This window comes from Nerophis ophidion, linkage group LG25 (assembly GCF_033978795.1).
Source record: "Nerophis ophidion isolate RoL-2023_Sa linkage group LG25, RoL_Noph_v1.0, whole genome shotgun sequence".
Classification (NCBI taxonomy): domain Eukaryota; kingdom Metazoa; phylum Chordata; class Actinopteri; order Syngnathiformes; family Syngnathidae; genus Nerophis; species Nerophis ophidion.
In genome coordinates this window covers 17,864,987-17,879,986 of record NC_084635.1, presented here as the reverse complement: position 1 = coordinate 17,879,986, position 15,000 = coordinate 17,864,987, and the positions used below count along the sequence as shown (strand labels likewise).

Below are 15,000 nucleotides of genomic sequence, written 5' to 3'. Positions count from 1 at the left end.
TTAAAAGTCGGGAACGGAAGAGCGACGTTAATAAAAAAAAAAAAAAAAGGCATAATTTTCCCCGCAAAATGAATGAATTGGACCTTTTAGTGAGGGTATCCAAATTGTTCCACCAGGGATTGCAGACAGAAAACATAAGGCTGCATTTTGTGCAGCAAAGAAATGTATTTAATATACGCTAAGCTATCTGAACAAAACATCTTAGCTTTGTGTTATAGGTGACAAAACAAATTAGTGTAATCATAAGTCTCATTAATAATGAAATAAATGCATTTTTCATATACAACAAAACACACCTTTTGGACAACCCTATCTTACACAATCATGGCGCTGACAATGTTGTGCATCGATATGTTGAATCTCTGTGTTTTTCTCCAGGATGGCGGCTTGTTATTGTGTTATGTCCGACTGCTCTTCCTGAGGCAGCTGATAGTAAAAAAAATGCAAAATATTTAAATAAAAAAGAACACCAAATTGCACTAGAAGTGCTGTACAATAACTTCCTGTATTTGAGCAAATAAGTGCATGAATCTGCTTGGTAACAGCATCAGTTCTGCACATCAAAAGTCTCAAACCCAAACTGCTTCCTCATTTGCATATGCACTTTTAATGAAGGTAGTCAGCGTTGCCTGTAGTGTTAGTGCTAGGTTTGATTTCCTTCCCACACACACACAAACAGACACACACACCCTTTCAAAAGGAACCACATATCATGTAGCCCAAGATATCGCCGCACTGTGCTCTTTGGCCTTCATGCGCAGAGAGGCGATACTGGAGGACTTGCGGTCAGGGTCCATGTTGAGATCGTACGTGTTGAGGCCCGTAGCCATGCCCGGAGAGCCTCCAAACAGGCCGCCCATGTGGGCCTGGCCCATGTGACCTACGGGGCTGGGAACACCCAGGAAGTCGGACACCCCGCTGGCGGAGTGGGGGTGAGGGGTCATGCAGGGGGTCATCGTGTCGCAGGACACGACGCAACCCGGCACGGGTGACGCCGCGCTGCTGCCGCTGATCCAGGATGGGTTCTGTATCTGACAAAAATATAAAGCAGGAAATGAAGTAGAGCATATATCATCACGTAGACGCATTAGTTCAAATCGACGTTTGACTTACTTGTGCGTAACTCTCAGGGCGTGTCAGCAGCGGCAGCTCGTAAGCTGTAGAGAAATGCGTTCGAACCTGCTGCATCTGACCAAAACGCTCCCTTTTTCTCCATTTGGCACGCCGGTTCTGGAACCACACCTGTGTGGACGATTAAGCACAAGATGAGTTGCAGCCCTTATTTGGTAACTTCTATATTACTTATGATAGTGGAACCACAGCATGTTCTTTTTAATAACATACTACATTAATGTGTTAGGGATTCATCTTTATGGGATAAAATAAGCAAAAAATTATTTAAATAATAAAACAAGCACCACCAGACTGTTACAGTTTTTATTCACAAGCCATCAACAACTAAATAATGCACTAAAATTAGCCCGTGAAATAATATTTATATATTTGTATCACTTTATACTATCTTTTTAGTACATTTTACCATAATTTTAACACATTTTACTGTCTTTTTAATACAAAAATAGCTTATTTGCATATTTTTGAGACACTGTGTGCTTTCCATTTGATTGTAGTGTGTATGAATGGAATTGTTTATTTCTTAGTGGTTGTTGGCTTTTATGTGTGTACTTCATGTGTGTTTGACTTTGTGTTTTAAACTAAATCTTGTATATTATTTACAATGATAATAAAAGGAATATATTATATTACCTAAATGCATCATTAAATAAGGGAGATTACAATCAAATACTTAAATGTATTTATTGTAAAATCATTTAATAAATTATTTCAATTAATCATTTAATAATGTAAGGATCTCGTTATTAAAATATTCCAGGAACCTGTGTCAGCTTTTCATGAATTTATTTTATCTGTCAAACTCACCCACCAAAGGTTCATGAAGATATGTGTAAACCATGAAATAACTGGATTGTAAAATAATTACTTAAATCGTAATATCAATAATTAAATCATGAAATGATTCAGTCAAAAATTAAATGATTAAATAACTCAGTGTACTTTTAAATTAAATAAAAAGAATAATTACACATTTATGTATTTAATTCCAATTATAAATAATTCATGACACATTTAAGTCATTACTTGAATATTTATTTAATAATTTTTGTACCATTTGAACTGCCATAAATCTGAGTTCTTCTCACTGCAAAAACTCTCTCGAAGCCACATAGAGACATGCACCCCTCATTTTACCATTAGGGCCACAGTGAATGCATAGAAAAAATATGATACTACAAATTTGGGTATTGTTCCAAATTACTAAGTAGTTAGCTACAGGGTTAGTATTGGCCATATCAATGCTGATACTGATAATTAAAATTTTCAAATAGATTGAATGATTCATTTTATTTTAATTACACTTATAATCAGACAAAAACACTGGATGGTGGGGTAACAATATCAATTAATATTAAACATCTTTCAATCTATTTGTTCTAATTTGAGAATTTTGCTTTTTTGCCCTTGAAAGCCTTCCTGCGTTCAGAGACTTATTTTCTGAGTTTGTAAACAATCACAAAAACTACGCAAATATCACTGTAGTATCGACCATATCGTGATACTATACTTGAAATTGTTATTGTCGATATTTGTATCAACCAACCTATCTTTGTTTGCATTCAAGAGCTTTAGTTTAACGCTTAGCATGGTTTAGTATAGGATGTTTAGCTAGTCCCCCATCCTCCAGTGATAATAATACTTATAAGAAACCGAGCAACACAGCTTCCGGTCCGCTTGCCAACACTTGGTGTAACACACCCTATAGCCGCGTAAAGTGAGACCTTCAAACATAAAAGCACACCGGTAAAATTAAGTCTATACTGTTAACATTTCAGGTATGATCATGTTTGAATATTTCTGAGAAACAAGTACTCAGAAACACTGAAAATGTGCTGGCCAAAAAAAAAGGCAAGGCGGGTTTTCTAAACAAGCTTCACTCACACAACAAAATGAAACCCTGCACTTCACCTGTGCTTATTTGCAAAGTGACAAGCGCAGCGTTGCCCACGCGTCTCCTAACCATGTTTGACATGTCCGCCGAGTAATGAAAGCGTCGCAGTGTGTCCGAGTGACCTCACGGCGACTGAAGGCGGGACGAGAGTCCGCCAGTGTGTTGATTGGCTGAAGCAGGCTTCCAGGGTTTCACACATCAGATCTTAACGTGGAAGATTAGGAGGCAATAACTGGAACGTTGAAATGTGGGGTTCCCACTTAGCTTTGTTTGCATTTTCCTTTTTCATTTCCTGCACACTAAAGCTGCTTTTCAGACGCTGTCGGCCTCCGTAACTGACCCAGGATCAGTTTATACCTGTCTTCCTTATACATGATGATTCATTCGCCGCACAATGTGTTGCTTATTATGAGTGACTGTATGTGTACATGTTGCACACACTGTGTTGTGACAGTAATTGGTAAAGACCCTGACAGCTTAAGTAGCTGTTGGACTCTCAATAAGGCTTTATTTATGTTCCAGCCCGAGACAGAAAGGCCAAATAGGCCCCAGCAGGAGAGCTGCACGGGCCCAGGAACACTTTGAAGTGCAAGAGCCGCGCGGAGGATTGATAACCCGCCTCCGCTGTCACTCATGTCAGCTGAAAAGAAATTTGAGGCTCAGCCTGGCTTCGGCTTTCCAACACCCCCAAAAGCACCAGTAATGTGACGGAAAACACTTCCAACTAGTGTTGCTGTTCATTAAATGCACATTTACACTCCGATATTCTTATTGTATAAAGCGGAAACTCTTGTTTTCTTTCCAAAAACGAATCGGAAACTGAAGCAATTTTTCCCCATAAGAAATTATGTAAATGCAATGAATCGCTTAAAAATCTGAACACATATTTTTTTAGAAGTTATCGTTTTACATGCACATAAAAATGCAGAATACATATAAACAATGAATTAAAGGCCTACTGAAATGAGATTCTTATCTAAACGGGGATGGCAGGTCCATTCTATGTGTCATACTTTATCATTTCGCGATATTGCCATATTTTTGCTGAAAGGATTTAGTAGAGAACAGCGATGATAAAGATCGCAACTTTTGGTCGCTAATAAAAAAGCCTTGCCTGGACCGCAAGTAGCAGACGATGTGCACGTGACGTCACTGGTGTGAAGGTTCCTCACATCCTCACATTGTTTATAATGTGAGCCACCAGCAGTAAGAGCAATTCGGACCGGGAAAGCGACAATTTCCCCATTAATTTGAGCGAGGATGAAGGATTCGTGGAAGAGGATATTGATAGTGAAGGACTAGAAAAAATAAATAAATAAATAAAAAGCGACGCTTCAGGCGGCGGCAGTGTGAGCGTTTCAGACGTAATTAGACACATTTACTAGGATAATTCTGGAATATCCCTTATCTGCTTATTGTTTTAATAGTGTTTTAGTGAAATTGTAAAGACATACCTCGAGGTCGGATGGCTGCGGTGAACACGCCAGTGTCTCAGAGAGAAGCCGACGAGCCAAGCTCACAGCTGCCTTTTTTGACAGCTACTGGAGGAGGACGAATAATCCACTGATGTCTCCGGTAAGATATATATCACAATTTTCCCCATTCAAAAACATGCTGGTTGACGTAGAGAAAACATGTTCGCTTGACCGCTCTATGTTAAAGCTTCACAACAAACAAAGAAACACCGGCTGTGTCTTGGTGCTGAAGACAGCTGCAATCCACCGCTTTCCACCAACAGTATTGTTCTTTATAGTCTTCATTATTAATTGAACAAATTGCAAAAGATTCAGCAACACAGATGTCCAAATTACTGTGTAATTATGTGATGAAAAGAGACGACTTTTAGCCGTAAGTGTTGCTGAGCTAGTATGTCGTCCCCTCCAACCCGAAACGTCACAAACACGCGTCATCATTCTGCAACGTTTTCAACAAGAAATTCTACGGGTAATTTAAAATTGTAATTTACTAAACTAAACCGGTCGTATTGGCATGTGTTGCAATGTTAATATTTCATCATTGATATATAAACTATCAAACTGCGTGGTCGGTAGTAGTGGGTTTCAGTAGGCCTTTAAACAACCAGCCAATTTGTTCATACTTGCGAGGTGCAGATCGATCACCCATCGATTAGTATCGGTTGATTTTCATGATAATGTACGCCATCGCCATTGCCCGTTACTGTTTTTCAATGTTGATCACACATGCCGATCCCCTCTGGCTGATTTCTTTTTAGTCTGCCGGCTGACAAGCGGCTAGCAGCTGATTACCGGTATGTGTCTCAATACACAGTGTGGAGCCGCTGCATCACGTTAATGATAATCACTTCCATTACAGTTAATAAACTGCATTTCTTAGTATCATTATCATGTATCATTATCACTGGAGGACGACGCTAAACATGTTACAGACTGAGAGCAAGCCAGTCGCAAGACTGCTAATAGCTGAGCTAACTGCTAAACCAGACCTGGGCAAATTAAGGCCCGGGGGCCACATGCGGCTCGTTGAGCTTTCCAATCTGCCCCGCCAGACATTTTCAAAAACATTTTTTAGAGCTTTAAGATGGAAAGTGTAGCTGCCATTATGATTTGCAGTGATGTTTTCTAATGACCGTAAGTCTTTAACTCTACAAAGTATGTCAATGGTTGGAATCTGCGCTTTCTAATTAGTTACTATGATCATCTAATTAGTTAGTATGGTAATCTACGTCACAGCAGCTCAGACGAGCCACCAAGCAGTGTGGGCGGGAAGCGTTTCCACAGACGTGGAATGAGATTTTTACAACAAAGTTCTAAAGCTTAGTGATATATTAGATTGTAGGTGGGTTTATTTTTTTCATATTTCAGTGTTTGTTGCATTTTTGTTGCGTTTCACTTGATTGTAAAATATGTCGATCGAAAGGGAGTGTGACATTCATATTTTGTCTATATTCAGTGTTTTTTCCTACATAGAAAAATGTAAAATTCCATTACGTTTTTAGCATTCATAGGTATAACGGCCCTCAGACACATTTTTTTCTCTAAATGTGGCCCCCGAGTCAAAATAATTTCCCAGGCCTGCGCTAAACTATATTGACACATCCCCAAGAAATAAGTGCTTAGTAAAGTTCAAGAGATGTAAAAGTGACCATGTTGCAGCGCAAAAAAAAGCAGTTTAGAAAATTAACAAGGTAAATATTAAGAGTTAGAGAGAGGATAACATAATTGTTTGTGTATAAGTATTGTCACAAATAGTAAATTAATGAAGGAGTTTTATAAATCCAATAGTGTTTATCACTTTCTTTTTTTTAAAGTGCTGGCACTCACAACTCTTCTTTGGCCCAACGGTGGCTTTTTTTTGCATGGGGGCAAAATTTTGGTGAAAATATTTGACAATAAAACATGATGAAGTAGCATTATACTTTCCACTGGATAATTACCACACCATCATAATGAGATGCAATACATGAACCCTATCAGAAAGTCTGCCTTCGAGAACTGTGCGTAATATCTAACAAGAAAACAAAAGCTCTCAAAATATTAAAACCAAAATACTAAAGAGCTCTCATAATGATATAATGCAGTTCTACTTTACTGCAAAATGTAATAAACTAGTCTTATAATGTTACATTACATATATTCTATTGTTATGAATGATATATACCATAATATCTCAATGATTGATAACAGAAAATAATTTCAGTATGTACTATTGGCGTTATTATTTTAGAGCAGTGGTTCTCAAGACATGTTTCACCAAGTACCACCTCAGAAAAAAACTTGGCCATCCAAGTACCACCGTAATGACCAACATTAAAATACAGTAACATAGTAGGCCTAATTAATTGTTAAAAGCAAGGCAGATGTTTTATTTAACTATTATATTTAATATTTGTGTCCACTGTAATAATATACAAGTTTGAACAGTAGCGCTATCATTACATCCTTTAAGAAACGGCAGAGCACTCCTGTCATGAAGAGGATCTTTGACTAGCAGGTTTTTTTGCACTAGGTGATAAGAAAATATATATCACAGCCCTTCTGTCATAGAGAAGATCTTTGACTAGAAGGTTTTTTGCGGAATGCTCTTGACTAGCATGTTTTGCCAGTAGGTCCTTAAAAACGGAGGAGCCCACTGTCATTTTGTGGCTCTTGGACTAGCTTTTTTTTTTTTGCAGTTGGTCCTCCAAAAATATCAGCGTACTCTTGTCGCTTAGAGGAACTTTGCCTAACTAGATTTTCTAGTACATCCTTTAAGAAACGGCAGAGCATGAAAAGGATCTTTGACTAGCAGTTATTTTTTTTACTCCTGTAGGTACTTAAAAAACACCACTGTGCTTTTGTCTTATTAGGGATCTTTGAGGAGATTTTTGTAAAAACCTGAGCACTCCTGTTTTATAAACAATATTTGACTAACATTTTTTTGTTAATATGTCCTAAAAAATAATGTGGTTGCTCCTGTCATATAAAGATTCTTTGACTACCATATGTATTTTGCAGTTGGTCCCTACAAATGTCAGAGCATTCCAGTCATATGGAGGATCTTTGGCTAGCAATGATTTTTTTGCAGTAGGATCTTAAAACCAGCAGAGTGCTTCTGTAATATTAGGGATCTTTGACAAGGCAGATGTTTTATTTAACAAATATATTTAATATTTTTGTCTACTGTAACATTATACATGTTTGAACAGTAGCGCTGTCTTTGAATAATGGAAAATAAAACACTGTACTTGTGATTGATTCTTTGGCGTACCACGAGAGGTAACCTGTGTAAAGTCATTAAAGTATTTGTCATTAGATTGTTTAATGTAATCCACTGTGTTTTATTTCGCGCCATGTAATTCTATATTCATACATTTTTATTTCAAATGCAGTGGACATCTTAGAAAAACTAAAATGAAACAATCCTGTAGTATATTTTTATTTAGGAAAGTACAAGGGAAACAAAAATAAATACTCAACTGTACTACAGTTTGACAGAAAAAAAGAAAACTGAAACCAACAAAAAAAAAATATTACAGAAAAAAAAAGACAAACTCAACAAAATATTTTACTATACTCTATTACAGGGGTCACCAACCTTTTTGAAACCAAGAGCTACTTCTTGGGTACTGATTAATGCGAAGGGCAACCAGTTTGATACACACTTAAATAAATTGCCAGAAATAGCCAATTTGCTCAATTTACCTGCAACTCTATGTTATTAATAATTGATATTTTTCTTTGTGGAAACACTGATCATCGTAATGATTTCTCACAATAAATATATATAGAAAAAGATAAATGTAGAAAAAAAAATGGGTATTTCTGTCTGTCATTCTGTTGTACATTTTTTTTCCTTCTACAGAAGGTTTTTTGTATAGAATAAATGATAAAAAAAACACTTAATTGAACGATTTAAAAGAGGAGAAAACACGAAAAAAATTAAAATTAAAAATTGGAACATAGTTTATCATCAATTTCCACTCTTTAAAATTCAAAATTCAACCGAAAAAAAGAAAAGAACACCTAGCTAATTCAAATCTTTTTGAAAAAATAAAAAAAAGAATTTATGGAACATCATTAGTCATTTTTCCTTATTAAGATTATTTTTAGAATTTTGATGACATGTTTTAAATAGGTTAAAATCCAAACTGCACTTTGTTAGAATAGCAAATTGGACCAAGCTATATTTCTAACAAAGACAAATCATTATTTCTTCTAGATTTTACAGAACAAAAAATTTAAAAGAAAATTCAAATGACTTTGAAATAAGATTTAAATTTGATTCTACAGATTTTCTAGATTTGCCAGAATAATGTTTTTGAATTTTAATCATAAGTTTGAAGAAATATTTCACAAATATTCTTCGTCGAAAAAACAGAAGCTAAAATTGTCTTTCTGAAAGTTAGAAGAAGCAAAGTAAAACAATAAATGAATTTATTTAAACAAGTGAAGACACAGTCTTTAAAATATTTTCTTGGATTTTCAAATTCCATTTGAGTTTTGTCTCTCTTAGAATTTAAAATGTCGAGCAAAGCAAAACCAGCTTGCTAGTAAATAAATAAGACTTAAAAAAATAGATGCAGCTCACTAGTAAGTGCTGCTATTTGATCTATTTTTAGAATAGGCCAGCGGGCTACTCATCTGGTCCTTACGGGCTACCTGGTGCCCGCGGGCACCGCGTTGGTGACCCCTGCTCTATTATTACATAAAAGAGGGAGAAATAAAATAAAACAAGAAAAAAATTAACACTATTATAGAAAAAAGGTAACTGAAACAAAAATACATTACAGAAAAAGGTAAAACCAAAAACAAAATACTCAATTATACCATCCATCCATCCATTTTCTACCGCTTATTTCCTTTTGGGGTCGCGGGGGGCGCTGGCGCCTATCTCAGCTACAATCGGGCGGAAGGCGGGGTACACCCTGAACAAGTCGCCAACTTATCGCAGGGCCAACACAGATAGACAGACAACATTCACACTCACATTCACACACTAGGGCCAATTTAGTGTTGCCAATCAACCTATCCCCAGGTGCATGTCTTTGGAAGTGGGAGGAAGCCGGAGTACCCGGAGGGAACCCACGCATTCACCCTACTATTATAATTGAGAAAATACGACTAAAACAAAAAAAAATTCTATTTTATTTTTTACGCAAAAGGGAAAACCAAAATTGAAAAATACTCTTAACGATAATTATAACAAAGTAAAAAAACTCTATTATTACAGACTTATTGTTCATGTTTCTTTGTGCTGTGTGAACTCCCTGGACTGACAGGATGGAGAATCTGGGAGATGTGGTGTTGTCGCAACCCCTGACCCTTGACCCCTGACCCCAGCGTGTATCGGTAATGCATATGACTCCAATCTGAACTTACTTTTCGTCTTTGAAAGCCGCAGAGAGAAAAAGCAAACAAAACCAGACAAGATCTTTTTTTCATTAAAAGTACTTCTGGTTAGCGCGATCCAAATACTGATGGCAGTATCAGTTTTGGATCGATACCCTCATTTGCGGTATCGCCCCACCTCTACTTTTACCATTTATTTAGGAGGTTTTACATACTGAGTTTTATTGACAGAGACGCTCCATTCATGCACCGTAGGTCCTTTCGCGTGTGAATGCAATAGAGAACACTTCTCAGCCCTTTCATCTTTTTACCGCGAGCGTTTACGAGGGCCGCGGGGAGAGCCGGAGGCCGTAAAGCTGCAGCATCTGAGCCACTTGGCTCTGATTGTGAGAGCCTCACGGCGGGCTTCACTGAGTTATAACCTGCGGGCGCACGCACTTCCTGTCTTTTGCTCTCCCCTTTTGTCATTGGCTCTCATCCCCGCTCTTATCTGCCGCCATGTGGAGCCCTCGCTTGCCATGTTGGAGCTTTCATTATTAGCAAAGCGGCAAACGTGGGTCGGAGTATCACTGCCTACTTTTGCTCGGGGGGCATTTGGGCAGAGTTTCACACCTCAACCCAGGAGACCCCAGCAGGGACACATTCTTGTCTGGACAGGAAGTTAATGAAAGAAAAACACTGGCAATCCCGGGGCTTAAGTCAGGCCTGTTCAGCTTAGAGTTCGCACTACGTCAGGTCTCCAAAAACAGCAGAGCACTCTCCTGTCATTTTAAAGGATCTTTGACTAGCAGGGTTTTTTTTGCAGTAGGTGATTAAAAAAAAATATCAGAGCCCTTCTGTCTAATACATGATCTTTGACTGGCATTTTTTTGTGTTGCAGTAGATCAGTGGTTCTCAAATGGGGGTACACGTACCCCTGGGGGTACTTGAAGGTATGCCAAGGGGTACGTGAGATTTTTCAAAAATATTCTAAAAATAGCAACAATTCAAAAATCCTTTATAAATATATTTATTGAATAATCAACAAAATATGAATGTAAGTTCATAAACTGTGAAAAGAAATACAACAATTGAATATTCAGTGTTGACAGCTAGATTTTTTTGTGGACATGTTCCATAAATATTGATGTTAAAGATTTCTTTTTTTGTGAAGAAATGTTTAGAATTAAGTTCATGAATCCAGATGGATCTCTATTACAATCCCCAAAGAGGGCACTTTAAGTTGATGATTACTTCTATGTGTAGAAATCTTTATTCATAATTGAATCAGTTGTTTTTTTTTCAACAAGTTTTTAGTTATTTATATATCTTTTTTTCCAAATAGTTAAAGAAAGACCACTACAAATGAGCAATATTTTGCACTGTTATACAATTTAATAAATCAGAAACTGATGACTTCTTTATGTCAATACGCAGACTTTGGGGTTTGTTTTTCCGGAATGCAAAGGAAAGTTGGAGCGTGCAAGGCGTGAAGGTAGAGACATCTTTCAATATTAACTCTAAACAGGAACAAACAAAAGGCGCTCACAACGAGGTACAAAAACTTGGCTGTGAAAACAAAACTTGCACTAAGGCAGAAACTATAAACATGAAACAAAACTCGACATGAAGAAACAAAAACGTACGTGGCATGGCAAGAAGCATAACTATGGACAGTATCAGCGGTAAAGTCGCCAGGCTGACTTCCTGGCAACTTTCGGTTTAAATAAGTGACATGATTAGTGTAAACAGGTGCGGACTCCAAATGTGACATAGTTGCCATGGTGACAAAACAAGAGTGAAAAAGCAGGAACTGAGTGTCCAAAAAACAAAACGTACATGGCCAAATAAAAACATGATCAACAGACATGACACTTTGTCTATTTTTTTCAACCAAAAATGCCTTGCTCTGATTAGGGGGGTACTTGAATTAAAAAAAATGTTCACAGGGGGTACATCACTGAAAAAAGGTTGAGAACCACAGCAGTAGATCATTAAAAACAAAGGAATTTTGACTAGCAGTTTTTTCTAGTCGACTCTTAAAACCGGTCATTTTGTGGATCTTTGACTCGCTTTTGGGTTTGTTTGTTTTCTGCATTTGGTCCTCCAAAAATATCAGTGCACAGGAACGTTGCATAACATGTACATCCTTTAAGAAACGGCAGAGTCCTCTTCTCATAAAGAGGATCTTTGACTAGCAGTTTTTTCTAGTCGACTCTTAAAACCGGTCATTTTGTGGATCTTTGACTCGCTTTTGGGTTTGTTTGTTTTCTGCATTTGGTCCTCCAAAAATATCAGTGCGCAGGAACGTTGCATAATATGTACATCCTTTAAGAAACGGCAGAGTCCTCTTCTCATAAAGAGGATCTTTGAGGTGCAGTTTTTTTGCAGTAGGTGATAAAAAAAAAATATCAGAGCCCTTCTGTCATATGATCTTTGACTAGCAGTTTTTTTGCAGTAGGTGATAAAAAAATTATCAGAGCTCTTCTGTCAAATGATCTTTGACTAGCATTGTTGTTGTTGTTGCAGTAGGTCATTAAAAACATATGATCTTTGACTAGCGTTGTTGTTGCAGTAGGTCATTAAAAATAAAGGATCTTTGACTAGCAGGTTTTTTGCAGTATATGATACAAAAAAAACCCTTCTGTCGTATAGATGTTCTTGACTAGCATTTTTTTTGGGCAGTATGTACCTTAGAAACGGAGATCACACTGTCATGTTGTGGATTTCTGATTAGCTTCTTTTTTTTTGCAGTCGGTCCTCCAAAAATATCAGCACGCACAGAGGAACTTTGCCTAACTTGATTTTCTAGTACATCCTTTAAGAAACGGCAGAGCACTCTGTTAATATGTCCTAAAAGAAATCTGAGGGTTCCTGTTCGATAGAGGGTCTTTGACTAGCAGAATTTTTTTGCAGTTGGTCCATACAAATGGCAGAGCACTCCTGTCATATAGAGGATATTTAATTTGCATATTTTTTTTTTTGCAGTAGGTTCTCTAAAACTGCAGAGCACTCCAGCTATATGGAGGATCTTTGACCAGCATTTTTTTGTTAATATGTCCTAAAAAAAACAGACTTCTCCTGTCATATAGAGCAGTGGTCCCCAACCTTTTTGTATCCGCAGACCGGTCAATGCTTAATAATTTGTCCCTCGCCCCGGGTGGGGGGTGTGGGGTGTCTTTTTTTTTGTAATGAAAAAGGGAGGTTTTTGTGCTTGGTGCACTAATTGTAAGTGTATATTGTGTTTTTTATGTTGATTTTGTAAATTAAAAAAAAAATATATATATATATATATTTTTTTTTAAATAAAAATTAATTAAAAAAATCTTCTGCGGCCCGGTACCAATCGGGCCGCGGCCCGGTGGTTAGGGACCACTGATATAGAGGATTTGTGGTTGGCATAATTATTTTGCAGTTGGTCCCTACAAATGACAGAGTACTTTTGTCATATAGAGTATCTTTACCCTTTTTTGCAGTAAGTACTTAAAAACAAAGGATCTTTGACTAGCAGGTTTTTTACAGTAGACACCAAAAAAACATCAAAGCCCTTCTGTCATTTAGATGATCTTTGACTACTTTATTTTTTACAATAGGGCACTTTAAGTTGATGATTACTTCTATGTATAGAAATCTTTATTCATAATTGAATCACTTGTTTATTTTTCAACAAGTTTTTAGTTATTTATATATCTTTTTTTCCAAATAGTTCAAGAAAGACCACTACAAATGAGCAATATTTTGCACTGTTATACAATTTTCTTTGACTACGGTTGTTGTTGCTGTAGGTCATTAAAAATAAAGGATCTTTGACTAGCAGGTTTTTTGCAGTATATGATAAAATAAAAAAAAACATCAAAACCCTTCTGTCGTATAGATGTTCTTGGACTAGCATTTTTTTTGGCAGTATGTACCTTAAAAACGGAGAGCACACTGTCATGTTGTGGATTTCTGATTAGCTTCTTTTTTTTTGCAGTCGGTCCTCCAAAAATATCAGAGCTCTTCTGTCAAATGATCTTTGACTAGCATTGTTGTTGTTGCAGTAGGTCATTAAAAACATATGATCTTTGACTACGGTTGTTGTTGCTGTAGGTCATTAAAAACAAGGGATCTTTGACGAGCAGGTTTTTTGAAGTATTTAATACAAAAAAAAAACATCAGAACCCTTCTGTCATTTAGATGATCTTTGACTTGCATTTTTTGGGCAGTAGATCCTTGAAAATGGAGGAGAACACTGTGATGTTGTGGATCTTTGACTAGCTTTTTATTTTTTTGCAGTTGGTCTTTCAAAAATATCAGCGCGCTCTTGCCTCACATAGGAACTTTGCCTAACTTTATTTTCTAGTGCATCCTTTAAGAGACGGCAGAGCACTTTTGTCATAAAGAGGATCTTTGAATGTTTTTCCCTCCAGTAAGTACTTAAAAATGCTTGTGTGCTTTTATCATATTAGTGATCTTTGAGCGGATTTTTGTAAACACCTGAGCACTCCTGTTTTATAGAGAATCTTAGATTCACATTTTTTGTTAATATGTTCTAAAACAAATCTGAGCACTCCTGTCATATAGAGGATATTTGACTAGCATATTTTTTTTGCAGTTGGTCCCTACAAATGTCATAGCATTCTTATAATATAGAGGATCTTTTAACTAGTTATTTTGTTTTGCAGTAGGTTCTTAAAAACAGCAGTGCACTCCTGCTGTATGGAGGATCTTTGACTGGCTTTTTTTTTTTTTTTTTTTTGCAGTTGGTCCTTGAAAATGGCAGAGCATTCCTGTCATGTAGTGTATCTTTGACTAGCATTTTGTTTTGCAGTTGGTCCCCAAAAAATGTCAGAGCACATATGTCAGATAGAGAATCTTTAACTAGCATTTTTTTTGAACAGTACGTCCTCAAAAATGGCAAGACACTTCTGTCACAGAGGGTCTTTGACTGGCTTTTCCCTGCAGTAAGTCCTTAAAAACAGCAGATCACCCCTGTTATTTTGAGGATGTTTGGCTGAGATTTTTTGTCTTTGCAGCAGGTCCTTAAAAACTGCAGAACACTTCTGTCTTATTGAGGATCTTTGAATAGATTTTTTTTTTATAGTAGATCTTTTAAAAACAGCAGAGCACTCCTGGTATGTAAAAGATCTTTGACTTGCATTTTTTTTTTTTTTTTTTGCAATTGGTCCTCAAAAAACTGTCAAT

General features: G+C 36.8%; 1 protein-coding gene and 1 long non-coding RNA gene across 3 annotated transcripts in view; one reads left to right on the top strand and one right to left on the bottom strand.

The window, feature by feature from the left end:
- Positions 1-68, top strand: part of LOC133542814 (uncharacterized) — a 2,099-nt gene extending 2,031 nt beyond the window's left edge. Inside the window, exon 2 of the long non-coding RNA XR_009804219.1 lies at positions 1-68. This exon is cut by the window's left edge and continues 364 nt beyond it. This is a non-coding gene — a long non-coding RNA (uncharacterized LOC133542814).
- LOC133542813 (homeobox protein aristaless-like 4) overlaps positions 1-15,000 on the bottom strand; it is a 71,072-nt gene that overhangs the window by 1,343 nt on the left and 54,729 nt on the right. For both annotated transcript variants that reach the window (XM_061886998.1, XM_061886999.1), the window contains exons 4-5: positions 1,114-1,242; positions 1-1,031 (exon numbers count right to left, since the gene is read on the bottom strand). The exon at positions 1-1,031 is cut by the window's left edge and continues 1,343 nt beyond it. In XM_061886998.1, the coding sequence (XP_061742982.1) occupies positions 711-1,031; positions 1,114-1,242 (450 nt within the window). In that variant the 3' untranslated portion in view covers positions 1-710. The remainder of the gene's footprint in view (positions 1,032-1,113; positions 1,243-15,000) is intronic.